This window comes from Octopus bimaculoides, chromosome 4, assembly GCF_046866305.1.
Source record: "Octopus bimaculoides isolate indiv1 chromosome 4, ASM4686630v1, whole genome shotgun sequence".
In the NCBI taxonomy this organism is placed as follows: domain Eukaryota; kingdom Metazoa; phylum Mollusca; class Cephalopoda; order Octopoda; family Octopodidae; genus Octopus; species Octopus bimaculoides.
In genome coordinates, this window is record NC_142931.1 from 128,847,079 (window position 1) to 128,869,205 (window position 22,127).

The following is a 22,127-nucleotide window of genomic DNA, read 5'->3' on the forward strand; positions in this document are numbered from 1 at the left end:
AGGAGAAAGAAGTGATGTAAATGGTTAGAATAATTTATTCTGAAATTGAACTGTAACATAACTTTTCTGAATGGCATTGTCATACTTTTTGTTTAATCTTTTCGCATTTAAACCAGTCATATCTGACTCCAATATTCTACATGTTTTATGTTCAAACTGATCAGATCTGACTTCTCCCACCTTCCCTATAATGCTATTCTACTGATAAACAAACACATCATTAAAATTTTAAAGCTACGAGATAATGCATGATAAATTCTGAGTCAGTGTGAATAAATAAGAAATACCTTGACAGCAGCGAGCTGACAGAGTTGTTGACATGCCAGTTGAAATGCTTAATGGTATTTCTGTCTGTCTTTATGTTCTGAGTTCAAATTCCACTGAGGTTGACTTTGCCTTTCATTCTTTTGCGGGGTCAATGAAATAAGTACCAACTGAACATTGGGGGTTGATGTAATTGACTTAACTACTCCAGGGTAAGAGTATAAAAACTGCACTCCTCTGTTTATCCATGTTGAGCCAGTATGGTAGAGTTGGCTCATCAAACCAGTATGACCTCAAGCTCATGTTCATGGCCTTCACATCAGTCTGTGGTTGGTGTAAGACAACATGTTGAAGCCTTCATCCTGCCATGGACTGAACATGAGCAATCCAGTCCAATCTATCCAATATTTGACAGTAATCCAAATGCTAAAGATCTGAACAGAGTACACCAGGAGAGAATTGTTTTATATTCATTCAATGTTTGGGCCTTTTTATATATTTTTATCCACTGCTTAATTGAAAGACACATTGGGTAACATAATTTTAGACACCATCCAAAAAACAGGATGGTCCTGGCTGGAATACTTTGGATCATAAATCTATTCTATCTGGGTTGATGTGGAACTATATTACAAGAACAGAATGTATATATCTCTTCAAGAAGCCTATTTCCACCTTATGGATTGAGTACTGCAGTAAACTACCTCTTTACTTTGATATCTACTTACTACCAAATGAGCTGGGTACAACAGTGAACAGCACCTTGCCATGACATATATCTGCAGCTAGATGGACTAAGGTTTTGAGAGATGAATGACTGCTAGGCACAGCAGTACTCTGATGGAATTTGAACCATCAGTATTGTGATTAGTAGGTTGATACCTTGACAACCCAACTATTAATGACTGTCCTGTTTAAGACCTTCTCTTGTCACAATGCTACAGTTACAAGTTACGAAATCAGCTAGAAATGCTTCACTAATTATCTAAAAATACAGCTGTTGTTATTAGATAATGCAGTTTTACTTGTCACCAAAAGTACACGAAACAGACCAGTCATGGCTGTTAAGCTATTAAAAAATAACCTGTGATAGAAGAAACAAAAACATTGCATATCTGCAGATCTTCATACTTAAGCTGACATTCCTATTATGACACTTAATTAATGAGCTCATCACAAACTCGCTATTGTGATAATTTGTTGCCTTCTCAGCCTTTAACATTTAAAGTCTGTCGCTAATTGAGCTACACATGTATATATTTTTATGTGTGTGTTTATATGTATGTATATATATATATATATATATATATATATATATGTATATATATACGCACATGTGTATGTATATACATATATATATATATATATAAAACCTGCTTTTGGGCCACCTTATATACATATCTTATATGACAGGTTTCTTTTAGTTTCTGTTTACCAAATCCACTTACAAGACTTTTGTTGGCTCAGGGCTATGACAGAAGACAGTTGCCCCAGATGGAATTGAAACCAGAACCATGTGGTTGGGAAGCCAACTTTTTACGATACTGCCATGCATGTCTTTCTTCATAAATTCACTTTAGGCTTTAATGCAAATCTGTATTAACGCTTCAATATTCTGCTAATATTTTTATCAATATTCTGCTAATATTTTTATATTTTATACTTCATATTGAATCATACATGAACTCACTTTGTAATCACAACCTTAATTCCTGCTATCCATTTGACCACCATTGAGCATGTCCATTTATAATATCCTGCATTGAATACTCAAATGTAGTTGTTTCAAGTTAAATAAGATAATTATCTAGTCAAGGATTAAAATATAATCTGCTGTAATGAACATTTTGAAGTCCTTCTCTCCTATTAATGACAGCAATGGAAAACTATCTTCCTTGCTCTATTGGATGTATTTTTAACCAACATGACAACGAAACACCTGGGTACTTTACCTAGCCAGCAACTGTTATACTAATAGCTACACTATTAACTGACACACGCATGCACACACACACACACACACACACACACACACACACACACACACACACACACACACACACACACATGTACACTATATTGTATACATCAAACCCACCATTTATAACATCTAGTTGACAATTCTTCTCCAGTCTGAATATTCCCAGCTCACAATGAAACCATTGTTACCATGGGTACTCACTAATAATAATAATAATAATAATATGGCATAAGACCAGCAATTTTGAGAGGAGGGGGTGAGTCACTTACATTGACCCCAATGCTCAACTGGTATTTATTTTATCGACTGGATGAATGACAATATCAGCCTTGGCACAATTTAAACTCAGAATGTAAAGAGCCAGGAAAATGTTACTAAGCATTTTGACAGCGCAGTAACTAACTCTGCCAACTTGGCACCTTATGAGTACTCACTAATTATAATAATAATTCTTTCTACTATAGGTATAGGGTCTAAAAGTTTAGGGGAGAGGGTTAGCTGATTACATCAATCCCAGTGCTTGACTGATACTTATTCCACTGAGCGCCAAAGGAATGAAAGGCAAAGTTGAGCTTGGTGAAATTTGAACTCGGAATGTAAAGATGGAGAAAATGCCACTAAGCATTTTGTCTGGCATGCTAATGCTTCTACCAGCTTGCTGCCTTAATCATAATCATCATCATTTCTGATTTGGCATGGTTTTCTACAGCTTGAATGCCCTTCCTAACGCCAACCACTCCGAGAGTGTAATGGGTGCTTTTACGTCCCACCAGCACAGGGGTGCCATTTGCATGACACCGGTATCCGCCACGACAGTGATTTTGCTTGGCTTCTTCTTGGGTCTTCTTCTCAAGCATGACGTAATGCCGATGATGTTTAATTTCAACTTTTGGCACAAGGCCAGCAATTTAAAGGGGTTTGTTAAGTCAGTTACATCACCCCCCCCCCCCCCCCCCCAAAAAAAAATTTGTTCTCGATTCTGAAAGGATGAAAGGTAAAGTGGAATTTGAACTTGGAATACAAAGGTGGATGAAATACCGCTAACCATTTTTCCTGGTGTGCTAATGATTCTGCCAGCTCACTGCCTTAATAATGATAATAATTATAAAAATTCAGTGTTGTTTCCATCTAGTGGTGTTCTTAATGATATTTAAGAGATAAGTTGAATGTTAATTAGTCTCTAACTTATTTCCTTCTCTTTTACCAAATATATCAAATAAATGGTGATAAGCATCATTCCTTGACCACATGAAAATATCAAAGTAATTTAGGATGCTAATTCTCTCTTATTGCTTTCCTTACCTCCCACCCAAGAGACTGAAGCATAAGTTTTGTTGAAATGTCACTTGTTTGTGGCATTAAATAATGGTAAACATTGAAAGGTAAAATAAGTAATACTATTCCATTTTGGAATTGACATATTTCCTAACATATGTCTGTCTGTCTTTGCTACATATATTCTGGTGACACTCTTGTATTGAGCCAATCATCTCTCTCTCATTAGTACTCGAAATTAATAATTGCTTGTGGTCAAGCTCTCAGGTAGGACAAATTGTTACTGCTTTTAGGAGTTGAGGTTTACATTTGTAGGAGTTAAAGTTTACGGTCAGGCATTTGATATAAACTATTGATTGTTATAGTCCCAGGTCAATCTTGATTAAGCAGCCTTGTGATTCAAAGGCATTCTAGCCCTGATTAACCCATCTTTTTTTTTTATATATCTTTTGTATATTCAGTGCTATGTTGTCCAATGTGTCCATTTTTTTTAATGATTGCATTAAGAGGGTTGTGGAGCTTGTTGTACATCATCATCACTATTTTCATTGTCACTATCATCATCATTATGGCTGTAATATTTTCAGTAAATTTATTTTGTCTGTCTTTACGTTCAAATTCTGCCGAGGTTGACTTTGCCTTTCATCCTTTCGGGGTCAATAAACTAAATACTAGTTGCGTACTGGGGTTGATCTAATTGACTGGCCACCCTCTCTCCAAAAATTTCGGGCCTTGTGCCTAGAGTAGAAAAGAATATTTCAGTAAATTTCTGAGATTCTTCTATTGTGCTAACGTCTTTAGAACCACCTGGGGTTACTGAGTGGTAACTACTGATTACCACTCATTATGACAACTATTGATATCTCATTCTTTATCTTGTCTTGGATGACCATTTGCTTGAGATAGTTGACACATCTCACTTGCATCAAAAACTTGGTTTCTACACTTATCAGGTCCCAAATAGCTGTTTGGGAAACCTGGAAGATAATTCACCAGTTTGCTGTTGTTTAACCACAAGTCAAATTTGATTGAGCAGATTGATAATTAAAAGCATTCCAGTCATGACCACCTTGCCTTTTTGCTTGCGTCTAGGATTACATTATCCATTGTATCATGCTCTGGCTATAATAACAGAGGTGGTAATTTGAAGGAGATTTGGCTGTTATGATGAGCTGCTTGAGCAACCATGTAGAGGCTCACTTTGCTAGTATTCAGAGGGTTTATTTGTCAAGAATGTAGTACAGGAAAATCCATTTACAGCTGCAGGTTTTGGTAATGTAACTGTGCTAATAATAAATTACATGCAATATCATTTCCTGATGACCTACAAAAACAGGTATTTGATCAAGGGTTATATATCAGTACATATAAACTGATTATAAGAGACTCCTGACAGGTCAGTATAGTTGACATTTCACTTTCATAGTTGTCTTTTCAGAGGGAAAATATACCTAAATCTATATATCTAAATTAATACTGATTGAAACTTTTTAAAGGGAAAACATTATCATTTCTGTTTGTTGGTAAAACACAATATTTTGAATGGTTTAGTCCACTGTCATGATGCCATATGCACACACACACACACACACATGTATATACACATACACATATCTTGAGGCAATGAGAGAGTTCCAAGGGTGTGTGTGTGTGGTAAGAAGTTTGCTTCCCAACCATATGGTTTCAGGTTCAGTCCCACAGCAGAGCACTTAGGCAGTGTTTCTTCTCTCACCCTGGGCCAACTAAAGCCTTCATAGTGGATTTGGTGGATGAAAACTGAAAGAAGCCCATTTTGTAAGCAGTGTCGCTTGTTTCCAATCTTCTGTGAGAATATGTCTAAGTTATGGGGAAATAAGTCCTTGCTTAGAAATAAGTGATGGTTGGTGACAAGAAGGGCATCTGGCCTTAGAAAATTCCCCTTAGCAAATTTTGTCTGACTCATGTAAGCATAGAAAAGTAAACATTAAAACAATGATGATCTCTCTCTCTCTCTCACACACACGCATGTTTGAGTTGGGATTGAACTTCTTTTAATGACATCTGATGAAAAGATGAACATAGTCCAAAATATTGCTTTTCTTAGAAATAACTTCATTGTTTTATTGTCTCTTTTTTCTTTTTTTAAATCCACACAAAACTCTAACTTCTGCTACAGAATGACCAAAAACTCAATTAAGCTCTACTATCACCAGTAATGTGGCACAAACATATCTAAGTTCCCAATCTTTGGGTGATTCAGGGGCACTAATTACAAAAACGGGACTTCTCATTCATTACCTGCTGTTTATGGAAAGTTCCATAAAAAAATAAGAGCAATAATGACAGGGATTTGGTGAGTCCCAACATGAAAAATGAGCATTTATTTACAGTAAACATTTTACAGTGATTAATGGAGAATATCATATTTTGGGGTCTATAAGGTGCACCCCAATTTTGACAGGCCTAATCTGCAAGAAAAAACCTGCAGCTAACCCTTAATACCTGAGCTGAATGTCTCACATATTTTCATGTATAGGAACCATGAAAATTTAGACTGACAACCTTTGGTAAGCTGTTATGGTAGGCTAAGTTATAATATTTACCTTAGAACTACCAAATATTACCACTATCACCAGTATTGTCCATCTTTAATGACATTAACCAAATCTACCCAAAGCCTGACCATCACCATATAAAGAACAGGAGGACTCTTGGGAGGAATTTTGGGGAAATAAAGACAGCACCGCCTGACTGGCACCCATGCCATTGGAATGTTAAAAGCACCATGCGAGCATGATCGTTACCGGGGCCGCTGACTGGCTTCCATGCCGGTGGCACATAAAAAGCACCATTGGAGCGTGATCATTACCAGCGTCACCTTTCTGGCACTTGTGCCACGGCACATGAAAAACAACATTGGAGTGAGATCGTTGCCAGTGCCACTGGACTGACTTCTGTGCAGGTGGCACATAAAAAGCACCATTTGAGTGTGGCTGTTGCCAGTACCGCCTGACTGGCCCTCATGCCGGTGGCACGTAAAAGCACCCACTACACTCCCAGAGTTGGCGTTAGGAAGGGCATCCAGCTGTAGAAACTCTGCCAGATCAGATTGGAGCCTGGTGCAGACGTCTGGCTTGCCAATCCTCAGTCAAACCGTCCAACCCATGCCAGCATGAAAGCGAACGTTAAATGATGATGATGATATATGCTGGATAATATGGTAATTTTTTTTTTTCCTTAATCTTTATAACCAAGCCTCTCTCACAAGAAAACCCCAATACCTTTGTTCATATTAGTCATTTATGTTAGATTATGTTAGATTAGCTGCAAGTAAACTGATGTTAGAGGCATCATTTATCACCTGGAGAAATACCTTCAAGCTTGAACTAGCATTAACAACTGGGAGTTTTAAAGAAACCCAACAATTGAATATTATTGATATGATATCCTTGTGTCTTACTACTGGTTGACTGGGAGTGATGTTAAAACCCTAGGCCAAGTAATGCTTATTGGTTTACTAGAGCACTTTTTAGTGCAGTGAGTGAATCATTATGTAAAATTCTTGACACTGCAATAATTTTGCTCCAACACAGACTCCAATGGAGGTTATGGTAGATTGTGTACAATGTGTCATGTGGTGTGTGTGTGTGTATATACGTTGTATCAGTGCTGTTTGTGGTGTGTTATATATAGATTGTGAGGTTGTGTCTTGTGTGTGTGTAGGTATGTTATACATTGAGTGATGTGCATAGGTGTGTAGTGACGTGATATGTATGTGTAGATGTGCATAAGGTTTGTGAGCTGTGTTACATCTTGTGGTTGTATTTTTCATATGTATATATTGTATGTGTGTATATTTTATTAGTGCATGGAGTGTAAATTGTGCTTATGTATGTATAGGTATGTTTTATATGCGCGTGCATGTGTATATACATGTGTGTTTTCCTTTCTGCCAGTGCTACACCTGATGCAATTCATCAACATAATCCTGTTGTGTTTAGAAAGCTAACTTGATCTAATCTGATTTCTCTACCTCATCAAAGCTGTGAGATTTAACATCCTCCCCTGCTCTCTCTCTCCCAACTCCCAGCCATTTATTTGTTCACTATATATTTCACCAAAATAAGTTTATGGAAAAGCGAAGTAGTTTGTATAATCCTGGGATGCAGAAAGAATTTCAAAGTCTTTAAGTCTTCAAGCTTTTCAGTTTACATCCATTTCATGTTAAAATCAAGTTAATCCTTCCATAACACTGTGGATTAACTTTTACCCCCATCTGTAGTGGTAAGCAGATGGGAGACAGATTTTCCCCTGGATGACAGTATGTCACAGGTAACTTTTTTCTGCTATATTTAAAAGCTGTATCTCACAGTCGATAGACCTAAGATAACCTAAAGCAATGTTTTTGTTGTTATTTTTAGCACCAGGTCAGTACTGCTGAAAGTGACCTCTGATCAATGGGTCTTCCATTTGCATCAATCCCGTCATTCTTATTTCCAGTCATTGTGTTTTAACCCCTATTTTATGCAGTTTGTCTTTCTTTTCCTTTTTTAAGATAGTAAATAGTATGTGATTTGAAAATTTAACTGCTATTTTTTTTTACTAGGCGGTTGAACGACCTCACTATAGAGGTTCCCTGAGTGACTTGTGGGAGATGTAGAGATGTGTGGTCCCACAGTAAATGAAATATTGACATGATATGAACTCACAGCCCATGAGTTCATCTCCTGATACATTAACCACTGATAAACCATTTCACATCTCTTCATATTTTGCCCCTGCTTGCTAACATGTGTTGGATGACTTTTGTAAATTTAGCTATTTGCAGTGAACAAGTATATTTGCCAGTTAGATCTTAAACTTTAGATATTAAAAAATTCACATTGCCCTGTTGTTTTGATAATTTTCTTACTTGGGTCCTCCACTTCTAATAGAGTCATAAGGGAACCAGTCTTTTCCATTTGTTGGATCTGCATACCAAAGCTTGGATCTTTGCAAATGATTTGCATGTCCATTTCTTGACAGTATCTGTTCAAGTTTTCCTCTATCTGTTTTTCTTCCCCTTATTTTAAGGTTCCTCGAAGAATTGGTCTTTGCCAGGCCAGTGGATCTTGTTTCATTGCTATACCATCTCAGTTTTCTTCATGACTGTTAGGTCTTTATGGAGTCAGTGTGATTCTAGGATGTTTTATGAACCTCCTTGTTTGTAATATGGTTTAAAAGCTGTTTAAAATACCACAGCTGCATCAAATTTTTAATGCCTACATATGTAATAGCTTAACATTCGAGTATGTTTTGTTCTTTCCTTAAATCAGATATTTCTTGATTTCATATATTCTTATATGTCTGAGGCTAAAATTTTGGCTCTTTATTTAGTGGGGGTGAAAGAGAACCAGCTAAATGATAAATCTATTTCTGATGTTCCATGTCATCTACAGTGCAAAATAAGGTCATTTGAAAGCAAGAAACACTATCAAAATTAAGTCTGATTCACAAATCGTAATACCTGAATATTTTATAGATATAGACAAATTTAAATACGAAACAACTAGGAAATGAATTGTGTTTTTACATTATGGTATTTGAAAACACAAAACTTTCTGAATCTATGATTTTAAGATGAAAAATTTTAACTTCAGTGTTCCAGTAGATATTGACTATACATTGTCTTTTAAGAAATGAGTGAGAAAGTGTGTTGGGAGAGAGAGAGAAAATGGAGAAATGGAGAGGAGAAATGAAAGGGAAACTAAAGGAGAAAGTATTTGACATTATAAATTGACTGTTTCTGTACCTCACACTTACACTCTTACTCTACTATCACCTCCTTACAACTATCAGCCTTTCACCATTCCTTTTCTTGACTCCTCTCTGTTTTACTCTGGAGGGACCTCAGACCTAGAATGCTTTCCTTGTGCATGATTTTGGATTTGCCTGCAAATTTCTTTAGAAAAGATTTGTTGAGACTTATTCCGGTTGGTGATGCTTATAGATATTTTAAGGGTAGTGGATTTGCAGAATTGTTGATGTCAGACAAAACTCCTTGTAGTATTTGCTCTGGCTATTTTTTACATTCTGAGTTCAAATTCTGCTAAGCTTAGCTTTTCTTTTCATCCTATCAGGACCCAATGAAATAGAATACAATGACTAACCCTTTCGTCTCAATTTGTGGCTTTGTGTCTAGGCTTTGTGTCTCTAAATGTTAGGAGTTAATGCATTGGTCAAAAGAAACAAGGACCTTAATTCAATATCCAGCTATTGCTGTTAGACATGTTCATTGTAGGATTAACTCTTTTGATACCAAACTGCCTGGGACCGTCCTTGGTTTTGTGATAATAATTTCATGTTGATCTATGTGATAAACACCTAGTTAGTAATGACAAAGTTATTTTACTAAATTCTTTGCTACTTTCAAAATTAATTGAAACAAACGCAGTATATTTCAGCAGGAATATGGTCACTAAGTGGTTAATGCAGTCTATCAAATGATACCCAGTTAGATAGGTTCTGGACCTTTTCAGGATACTGGGTCATTTCTAGCTGAAATAAGGGCCTACTATGAATTAATCAATACTACTATAACTGGGATAAAGAGTTTTAAGGAAACAAGTAAATGATGAATTAAAACTAAGAGGATTAAATGTATTTCAAATCAGCTACCAAATTGCACTTTGAATCAGAAGTATGTTACCATGATAACAATGTTTCTGGATGAGAATAAAACTGTACAGTGATTATAGCTATGTTGTGGTGGTCACAGCTGTATTCTGTTCAAAGTTATGTGATTATCAAAGCTGTATTGTAATTATAGCTATGTTGAGGTCATAACTGTACCATAATGATAACTGTGTTGAGGTCATAAATGTATTGTAATCATAGTTATGTTGAGGTCATAACTTCATTGTAATCATAGCTATGTTGAGGTCATAACTGTATCATAATCATAGCTATGTTGAGGTCATAAATGTATTGTAGTCACAGCAATATGGTGGTTAGAGCTATATTATAACATCTATATGATGACCATAGATACATAATGTTCACATCTATATTGTAATCATTACAGTATCATGCTCATAGCTAGATGAGGGCTATTATTGTATGGTGGTCATTAGTGTTTCATAGTTACTGTTACATAGCGGTAGTCATTTCTCTGTAGTGATCAGTACAGTAATGACAGGTATGGTGGTCATCTGTGTTAAATAGTAAAATACCATCACTATTTTAATAAGCAGTGTGGAAGTCCAAAGTGTTGGTGATTTGGCCCTCATTACAGGGTGTAACTAGTGAACAGTAGGATAATTGTAAGGAAATTCTCCACAAATAGATATGGCTTGTTACTTTGACTTTCTGTTTGTTGTAAGATCACAGGCTGGAAAAGGAAAAGCATGATATAATAATGATGATGATATAAATAATAATGATAATAATAATAGAGTTTTATCTTCTTTGTGATGGTAGAATGGGATTTATTTGAGGTTGATTTGTAATTATCAAAAGTCATAGATGGTTAGTTATTGTTGGCAAATTTCTATAATAATTATAAAATTCTGAATCTACCTCTAGAAATAAATTGTTATATATCGAGCCAACAAATGAGTCTCTACATCTTCACTCGATCTGCTTGAAATAGCAGCCAAATCTTACTCAACCATCATAAAAGTAAAAAAATATAAAATAGGATACAGTCAGATGGTGTAATCTATATTTAGAATCTTGACTAAACAAATAAATAGATAAATAAATAAATAAACTTAATCATCATGACTAAAAGGTTTTTTGATCTGCTCTCTTCAGTCAAGGTTGACCAGGGGCTAAACTACACAAGCAAACAAGATAACATCTGCATTTCTGGTTTTTCTATACTGAAGAATTAGTGACTAAATACTGTGTAGTGTTTCAAATCTTGCTTAGGTGGACATTGCTCAGAGTTTGATAAAGTAGTACTTAAGTGCCAGAATTCATCATCATCATCATCATGGGTTGGATGATGATGTTTACAAGAACTTGGTAAGACTAGGGGCCACACCAGGTTCCATAGTCTGTTTTGGTTCAGTTTTTTATGGCTGGATACCCTTCTTAACACAAACCATTCTACAGTATACTGGGTGCCTTTAATGTAGCACCATCACAAGTGCTTTTTAACTGGAACCAGTACTTATGCTTTTACATGGTACCAGCACCCACACCATTTCTGTTGTGGTGGGCAGGTCTTCTCAAGTACAGCAATGTGCCACATCTGGTCCTCTGTCATCTTTGAAAGGTTCAGTGTTTTGAGATCGGCCTTCAGTACTTTGTGCTTGATATATTTGATTAAGATCTCTTGAGATCTGTACCCTAACATGGTTGCAATCTGGTGACTGAAAGGCAATAAAAGATGAACAACATTCTTTTATTCCTTTATTCTTTTACTTGTTTCAGTTATTTGACTGCGGCCATGCTGGAGCACCGCTTTTAGTTGAGCAAATCAACCCCAGGACTTATCTTTTGTAAGCCTAGTACTTATCCTATTGGCCTCTTTTGTCAAACTGCTAAGTTACAGGGATATAAACACACCAACTTCGATTGTCAAGCGATGGTGGTAGTGGTGGGCAAACACACACACACAGAGTCTTCTTTCAATTTCCATCTACCAAATCGACTCACAAGGATTTGGTTGACCCGAAGCTATAGTACAAGACACTATGACACAAGGTGCCATGCAGTGAGACTGAACCCAGAACCATGTGGTTGGGAAGCAAGCTTCTTTCCACACAGCCACTCCTGCGCCTATTTCGCTGCCTGAAAGAATGTATGTTTGTGAGAAATTGTGAATAGAGACAGAATGAAGGATCAACATTGAATGAATAAGCACCACTACATGTATTAACTACATTTCCATTTGTTTTTTGTAATTTTATGTGTGTGTGTGTGTGTGTGGGTGGTTGGGTGGGTGGATAGATAAACTTTTAGACTTGTATCTTCTGTCTTTTACTTGTTTCAGTCATTGAATGGCGCCCATTCTGCTGCACTGCCTAGAAGAGTTTAGTTGAACAAATCAACCCCGGTACTTATTTTTAAGTCCGGTGCTTGTTCTGTTGATCTTTTTTGCTGAATTGCTAAGTTACGGGTTTGTAAACAAATCAACACCAGTTGTCAAATGGTGACGGTGGTGGGGCAGACACAAAGACGCTCTCTCTTTCTCTTTCACACACAAACACACATACATGCACGCACACGACTGGCTTCCACACAGTTTCAACTACCAAATTCACTCACCAAGTATTAGTTGATCCAGGTCTATAAGAGAAAACAACTCACTCAAATTGCCACACAGTGGGACTGAACCCAAAACCACATAGTTGCAAATCGAGCTTCTTAACCACACAGCCAATTCCCACACATATCAGTGGCCGTTGCCAGTACCGCCCGACTGGCCTTCGTGCGGGTGGCACGTAAAAGCACCCACTACACTCTCTGAGTGGCTGGCGTTAGGAAGGGCATCCAGCTGTAGAAACTCTGCCAAATCAGATTGGAGCCTGGTGTTGCCATCCGGTTTCACCAGTCCTCACTCAAATCATCCAACCCATGCTAGCATGGAAAGCGGACGTTAAACGATGATGATGATGATGATGATTAGTGTAGTGTTTCCAGTTTTAAGTGCCATTAATATAACCCCCGTCTCTTGCTTTCCTCAACAACATATTGTTTACCATTACTGCAAATGACTTAGAACTTTGTTTTCTTCTTATCTCTTCTTTTGTTGATAGTGTTTCCATTGAGAGTTAAATATGTGAGATAGATTTTTATATTGTTGCAGACATTGGACAGAATAATTGTCAGGTCTCTATTTTTTTTTATTGTCGACACCAGTGTTGTCCCCTCAGTCTCACTCACTTCACTGAATTACTATTGTGTATCACATTACCACACTTATTGGACAGTTTCAAACTATGTATTTATTAGTTGTTAGTAAATCTCTCTCACGCACACACACACACACACACACACACACACACTCTCACAACTGGAATTCCTGAGTATTTCTTTAAAACACTTATTATTTTCAATGTCAACTAGTGTTAAATATTTTACATCTATATTGTGATTCTCTCATCCCAACTTCAACAAGTACAATTAAATCAGTTTCACTGAGGAATTCCAATAAGACCAAAACATGTGTGGCATTGTCTTCCATTCTTTCTGGAAAAATTTAGATAACATTTATCATTGAGACTAATATTGCCTTTTTTCTTATCATAGTTATTTTTAATTCATATATATGTATATATATATATATATATATATATATATATATATATATATATATATATATATAATATGAGAGATGTGAAATAAATCAGTTTAACAATAGAACTTGAAGTTGATAAAGCTATAAATAACAGCATGTAAATTTTGGGTTAGAAACCCCATTGAATAGAAAAAACTGAGGGCTGCCCATGGGGCATGAACCCACACCATCTACCATTTGATCTTTTCTATCCAAAAAGGTTTTTAACCCAGTTTTTACACACTGTTATTTATAGCTTTTTCTAATTCTGTGGTTTAAAATGAACTAGATACAAATTAGGAAATTATTATTAAATTTCAGTTAATCTCTATCCCACGTCCCCCTTTGTGTGTGTGTGTTTTTTGATAAATAAAACACACACACAGGTACACGCAGAAGGAGAATAATTGTGTGTCAAGTGATTTTGAGCAGCTTTGAGATGTTTGTCAATGGCACTTAATATAAATGATACTTTTGGTTTCTTCCACTTCTATATTTCTCTTTTATTTTTTTTTACATTTGTTAATTCCCAACAAAACTCTTCTCTCAGAAGTTTATTTTTATCCCTCTTCAACAACCTTTCCTCCATTTAATGCTAATACTTTCAGAAACTCTAGGCTAGGACTGATAGGGGGTCAGGTACAGGTAAGTGTTGACTGTGAAGTACTGGTCTCAGCTGATTGTAAATTAGGATATTTTACAGTATGCTTGGATTTTGATGTTATACCTTGTATATTTGTCATGCAGAAGTAGCAATCTGAAGTGTGATCTTTGGGCTCTCTCCAGATCATAGGGATGGCAAAAGGCATATGGCATGAACCTTTGGCCTATGCAGTTAGAAGCCTGACACAGGTTACACAACGTGCATGAGGGGCCTAGCTTTTATCTTGGTCAGCCACTTTGCAGTCAAAATAATGCTCATAGCACTATTTAACCAATGGCGTGAATTGCCGTCTTTGTGACTTGAATGCTACGTCCCCACAAATATAACAAAAGTTGTTTTCAATGTTTATAGTTTCTTGGCATTATGAAGGTGAATGGAATATGTGAACTTGGTATACAATCACATGCCTACACTTCAAACACAGTACTGACTAAGCGTCGGTGACTCATTGACTCAGCTAGATTTATGATTTCATTAAGTTAATTCTATTCGTAAACATTTAAATTAGGAGTGTTTCTTAAACTGTTAGCTTCACATTTCAACAGCTTAACTGAAATTTAGCCCACATAACAGGAACTGAGAGGGATATTGTGGAACAGAGAAACTGTGGGTGATACAGATAATTTGACATTATTTTAAAATTCTGCATGCAAAAACATATAAGATACAAGTATTCTTTTTCCCGAGACAAATTCTTTGTTGACTAATGTAGTTAACCAGCATCCATTATAGTTTCAAGGGAGACAAACTTTCCACTGACTAGATGTCAGTCTATTGCCGTTAACATTGGTATATCATTAAACTGAACTGAATGGAATTTAATCTCTGAACTGAATCTTTTAGAACAAATTGTCAAGCTCAAGACAACAAAATGTTTACGGTAAATATAAACCAGTGATACTCAATCATTTTTTTTTTTTATCTCTGGACCCCTTTGATTACTATTTTACTCTAGTGGGCCCCCATAGCCATTCAATGTTCAAAAACTAGTTTTATAGATACTTCTTTCAAAATTCCTATTTTGTTTATCATGCATTCATCTGTGTAGGCTGAACTATGTAAAATGCTAGAGAAAGAAACTTAACTGTTTCTTGTAATAAAAACATCTAACGCAAAATATTTTCATTGGACCCATAAAATACTACTGTGGACTCAATTTACTATTTTACTTGTGTGGACCCCTGAACATATCCCAATCGTATATGGACTCTGGTTGAGAACCACTGATATAAACTGAGACTAAATAGCCAAAAATCTTGTCCACTCAACTATTTTATCCACAGTTGACCATGGCTTTAATTCTTAATTTTGTCCATTGGGAAATGAAATCCAGTTTTTTTTTTCATTTCGAACATTATTATGAAAGCAATAAGAGCTTTAAAAACACTTTAATCTAAGTGATATTAAATGGCATTTTGAGGCCATAAACTGCTTCTTCCTTCAGAGCAAACTATTCAAAGCCCCGAAGAAGTAGGGCTATGGTTAAAGACATTCCAGCTCTGACCATCTTGGTTTTTTCTTCAAATAAAAGTATACCCAGAATCACATTACCCAATGTGATTTTTTTTTTCAAGACAATAGAGTGTGATTTAAGATACATTTGACTGCTATTTCTAGCAAGTTGAGCAAACAGTTGCATCTCCATTGTTTAAATCTTTAGTTTTATGTTCTGTTGCAACATTTTTAAAAAGAGGATTCGGCTTATATTGGGAAACTTAACTTGCATGCAACTCTTAGTTGATATTTCAACCCTGAGGCAGTGAGATGGCAGGTTCATTAGCACACCGAACAAAATGCTTAGTGGCATTTTGTCTGTCTGTACATTCTGAGTTCAAATTCCGCCAAGGTAGATTTTGCCATTCAGAGTTGATAAAATAAGTGCCTGTTGAACACTGGGGTTCATATAATCGATATACATCCTCCCCTTAATTCTCGGCCTTGTGCCAAAATGTGAAACCGATTTCTCTACACTAAGCAGAAACAACTGGGCTTTTTTTTTTTTGTTACAAGGACACAAAATGAATACTGATGTTATTTGAAATTCTACTTGACTACTAGTTGTAGCAGATCAAATAATTACATGGAAACTCTTTCGTTGGTTCAAGCTGTACTGCTAGTGACAACAGCTTGAATTTGAAAGATTTGGAAGGAGTTGTATGTGATTGCTGAGAGGCAATTTCTCAGTACAAAACATGATTGTGGTCTATCTTTTGGGAGAGTGGTGACAGTAGAAACTGGAATACTATAGTGACTTGTGGAGCTTAAGTTGAGTCTTACCTCTTAGATGAGTAAGTTTAGAAGTGGGTTATCCACATAACTCAAACCAGAATGGAAAATTTTATTTATGTTGAAGGAGATGGTGCAGAATCGTATTTCAAAATTAGATATAATGACATTTGTAGAAATTATTACAAAATGAAATGTTTTGAACATGTTAGTTTTTCTTTGTGACTCAGCATTTGATACATAAATGTTTGTTGCTTGCCATCAGTTAAAAAGGCACAAATAAACATTTAATATTTATTAATATTGATTTACAATAATATTTCACTGCTTTACATTTGAATAGCTGAGTGTTGTTGTATTTATGGAGTTAGCTCAATTTATTGTTGGCATTTTATGACGGAAAGGCAGCTAAAATACTTAATAATATCCTGATAAATTTAATGACAGTACAAATAAGTTGACCAATATTTTCAACAATGGATTCATTTGCAGCCTTGACTTTCAAGCATATACAAGACAAGGTTTTACACACACATGAGAGGGAGAGAAAGAGAGTGAGAGAATTTACCTCCCCCCCCCCCATTACAGTATGGAATCATAGTGTAAAGAGTCTATCTTTCATGTGATGTGTCTGGAAGTATGGTGTATCTACCACAGTTTGGCAGAATCTGTCTTGTTCTAAGTAACATTCAGGGTAAAATTTCTCTCATTAGTTTCAACTCCAATATCAACTGTTTCTGCCTAGTGAATGTGAACTGGTTTCAAATTCTGTCTGAACCAAATAATCCTATGGGGCAAATTCTTATATGAATAAATAATTATGGTAGAATTTGAATTCAACATTATAACAAAATATTTGTCATTTATACAGTGTTGCCATTGTTGACCAGAGTCTACTACAGTGTTTCCCAACCTATTTTCCCACCAAGCCTTACTATAATTTTCTAGAAAAATGTATGCCCAACCAGTGGGTAGAAAAAAAGAAAATTTATTTTTAATATATTATCATAATTGTTTATAACACAAAAGAATTAACCTGTATTTCTTTTATTAAGTACTGAGTACGAAAAAAGTACATTACTGACTAAGAGAAAATAAAGTGAATCACTTTAACGAGAACCTTGTACCTGGTGAGTGCAGCAGATTTCTTTGATTTGAGGAGACGATTTTGTTAGCTTCAGCCATAAATCACCAAGTTTTATAATTTCAAGTCTGTGCCTCTTGACTCGAAGCAAATCTTCAACAGCACTAAAGCCACACTCAACCAAATAAGACTGAAAAAAGAAGAAAAAAAATTTGTATCCCATGCCCCAATGGAGCATATGCAAAAATTAAAGTTAAAGTTATCTTCTCATGTCATGCTAACTCATAAGGGCTAGTTTCCATGGCATATAAAATCCCCATCTGGATGGGACGCCAGTCTCACAGGATTACTAATTTTCGCCAGCTGAGTGGACTGGAGCAAAGTGAAATGAAGTGTTTTGCTCAAGAGCCACAGCATGTCGCATAGTCTAGGAATCGAAACCACAATCTTACAATCATGAGTCCAGCACCCTAATCACTAAGCCACGTGCCTCCACAGTGGGGCGTATTCCCCACGTTGGGAATCACTGGTCTGCTGTATTTTCACATAGGTGGATATGATCAGTGTTAGTTAAGTTGTTAAGGTTACTGCACTGTGTTGTTGACCAGATATTAACTTTGAATATTTTGGCTTGTAGACAAACATTCTATTGAGATGAGTTGTGCTGATTGTTAGAATATAGTTACTATTATCAACAGTTAGAAATTTAAAAGTTGATAATTATTTAATTATCTTTTGCAAACACTTAAAAGTTTGTAGTGAACTGTTTATGTAGCATTTTGAGCATTTTTTATAATTTAAACATCATCTATCGTCTCACTGATCTATCAGTGACGTGGAACTTCTATTATGTAGCATGGAAGATATTTTTTTTTAAATAGTTATTTCTGAAAGTACTGCTTTATTTAACATGAGAATATTCGGGACGACTTAACCGTAGCAACAAGAATTATCAATTAAAAAGTAACAAAAATGCAGCACGGAATTTTGTCAGTGAACAAGTCGCGGTCTCAAAGCGACGAAAATATTTTGGTAAATTAAATCTAAATGTTGAAGCGAATCTAACGGTTTTTGTGTCTCTTAAATGGCTTATAAACACCTTCTTCGCTGCAATAGTTATCTCGCTTATAGTATCATTTGAAGGGAGGTTACTCTTGTGTGATCATGTGATTTCATAAATGATAATTATCTTCGTTCGATAATACATATTCGATTGGTCATTTACCTCTCTCGCAACATTTCTGTGATATTCTAACATGGGAGTGGAGTGTGTAGCTAATTCAAAAAGGAATGATAAGCTTTACCCTACCTAATTAAGTCATAAAAAAAAAAGAGTTCCTTTATTCCATCCCATAACACCATGTCAAAATGGACGTTAAAATGGTGTTAGATCTTGAAATTTTTGGCTTCAGACTGATAATCCTACTTGACATTTATTAATCTTTTTGCAACCGTATTTCTAACAACAAAGTACCTTTACAGTTCAATCGATTCTCAAAATAAAGCTTGAATCTATATAAAAAGGGATTAGTAAAATAGATGCAACTTATATTTTATTACTACATTAAGCTAGAATTTAGAACTCAACAGGTGACAGATGTTTATTATTATCAAGTTATATAATCATGAATTTTCAATATAATTCTAATTTAAATATGAACAAAATAAATGGTTTGTGAGTAGGTTTGTATCATGGGACAAGGTATGGTAGTGGACTGGATAATATTGAAAGAACCTCAGTTATTATTTAATTAACTCTTTCTTCTTCAACAATTAACAACTGATAGAATACCAGTGACTTGGTTGCATGTATATGACTAATCACATTCTATTACTCTTTGTTGTAGTAAAGAATCAATTTAATTGAACCTCTATATAATAAATGGTTTATATGACTTTCAAATGTAGCAACAGTATTTCTAAAGAAAAAATATATATACAATTATGGTTTAATATTCCTCATTCATACTCTTCAAAACAGAATACCAGTGGGTGGTAGGAGTTGAAGTTCAGTTTTTGTTTGCTCTGTCTCCATTTCACTATTTGAATTTAACACTCTAGATTAAACAAAGCAGTACTTAGTGCAGTATCTTCTGTAGTCTGTCCAGTATGAGCAGGGTATACAATTATATGTGTTTAATTCCTTTCTCTTACTCTTTTACTTGTTTTAGTCATTTGACTGTGGCCATGCTGGAGCACCACCTTTAGTTGAGCAAATTGACCCCAGGACTTATTCTTTGTAAGCCTAGTATTTATTCTATCGGCCTCTCTTTTGCCGAACTGCTTAACTAAACAGTTTGAACCTTTGGATAGTGGTTGAATGTATAACATAGAACATGGTTTACTCTTAGTGTTTTTGACAAAATTTTGTATTTTAGAAGTTATTTCGTGTTAAAGTTGTCGTATTTGGGTAATATCTCAGATATTAAAATATTATTATTATTGGGTTGTCAGATAAACTCGTTCATTTCCTTGTAATGTTATTTGAATTAATACAAAAATTATTTTTTATCATAGTGTTTTTTTTACAGCTCTATTCTTCCTTTACAACTTTTGCAATTTTAAATAATTTGAATAAATTTTACCTTATAATAATTAAAATAACTAGGAAAAAAAAAATGAATGGATTTATCTGGCAATCCAATATCTTCTTAAATTCTTAGCTGGCTACTAGTGGGGTGGTTGGGGAGGCTGTCCTCTCAACCAATATGCTGCTGTGGGTGCTGCTGGATTATAGACTGGTGATGATGTTATCCAATATAATTGCATTTGTGTGACTGATATTTGTCATTTATTCTGAGTTCTATGAAATATATCGGAAATGATATAGATGGAATTTACAAGAGCCCTCAAAGAACATCTTTGGATAGACGAATGTTGCTGATGGTTTCTAGTTGTTGTATAATATAATTTTTGTTTTTTACTGGACTCATTGTTTCTTTGATACATTTCAAATTTGTCTTAAAGAAAATTATTCCTTTTTAAATTCTTTTCCTGTTTTTCCTTTCTGCAGATTGTACCAATCCGGGATTTGAATATCCTCAAAGAACCCAGAGGAATTATCAAACCTCTCCAATGGGTAAGTTATAATATTTGTATCTCTATTGATATGTAATGACTGGTAGACTTAGTCCCCAACTTAGTTTAACACCACTATCAGGCACTTGAATGCCTTTTAGCTGAGTTCACCCTGTTGTAAGCATTTGGGTAAAGTCTCTGATCTGAAAATTGGTTCCCTCCTTACTCTCTCCCCCAACTATGGAGGCCCTGGAATGGGTGCTAGCCCAACAAGCTTTAAAAGAATTCCCCCCCAAAAAAACTGTACACAGACAGACAAGCTGTAGTTATACCAGACTTCAAGAGGGGTGAAACAACATACATGTGTGTGTCTGTGTAAATATTTTCAATCAATGCAGCGCATTAAATATAGATTGGTTGCATGTTCTAATCTATTTGTGACCTAACCACAAATTAGATAACTGCAACTATGAGCATTTGAAATATAGATATGCATTCGTTTTTTCTTTCAAATCCAATCAACTATCTTATGAAAGCCGATAATGAATTTTTTTGTTAATTTTATTTTCATTAAATTATGATTCAGATTTTTGTTTTACAAATTACAAAGTAACCAAATAAAATATTTTGTTGAAGTTGATATGGGACTGAAGCATACATCTTGCGAGGTTTAATACGTGATGTTTAAGACAAGTGTCTGAATAGGTTTCACCAGCTATGCAGTACTGAAGTGTTTATGCATCTTTCACTGTAAAGCATATATTCTGTGAAAATCAACACATTTAGCTGCTTTCATTTTATCCAAGGGGCGTTGTGTCTTTCACCCAAATCTGTGGAAATTTGTAAAAGAAGCGGCTTTAGAAACAAACCTCACATACGACAGGAAAAAAAATAGCAGTTGTTACTTTTTTTTTATGTTCATTGTTTGATCTTTTTGATAACTGAAAAAAAGTAAAAGATAAACACTGTTGGTATCGAAATTAAAACTTTCCATCATAATCTTATGTAAAACATTTTATTTTACTAAATCCTTCCAATTTCTTGTTTGACTTCTCTCAAAATTAATTAATTGAAATACATAGGCAAAGTTTTTCAATAGAAAAGAGTAAATATATCTTAGTGTCTGTTGCATATTTTATCCCATAACAAAATAAATGCAGTTATATGATTGCCATCGAGTTAATACAGAATGCAACATGTCCCTCAGTAATTTCATAGACAGCTATTGCCGATGAACTAGCTCATGATGTCTTCAAAGTTAAAGACCATAATTCTGCACTGTGTTCTTATTGTGCAGAAATCTTTGTCAATTTTGCAATATTCTTAAAGGATAGAATCCGACAGGACATCGTTGTTATCTCCCTTACAT

General features: G+C 35.3%; 1 protein-coding gene across 2 annotated transcripts in view; it reads left to right on the forward strand.

Annotated features, from left to right (window-relative positions):
* Positions 1-22,127, forward strand: part of LOC106867540 (synaptophysin) — a 185,024-nt gene that overhangs the window by 20,327 nt on the left and 142,570 nt on the right. The window contains exons 1-2 of one of the 2 annotated variants that reach the window (XM_052967478.2): positions 14,912-15,310; positions 20,754-20,819. In XM_052967478.2, the coding sequence (XP_052823438.1) occupies positions 15,302-15,310; positions 20,754-20,819 (75 nt within the window). In that variant the 5' untranslated portion in view covers positions 14,912-15,301. Of the gene's footprint in view, positions 1-14,911; positions 15,311-20,753; positions 20,820-22,127 lie in introns of those variants that run through there. The other variant, XM_014912438.3, reaches the window with a different exon arrangement.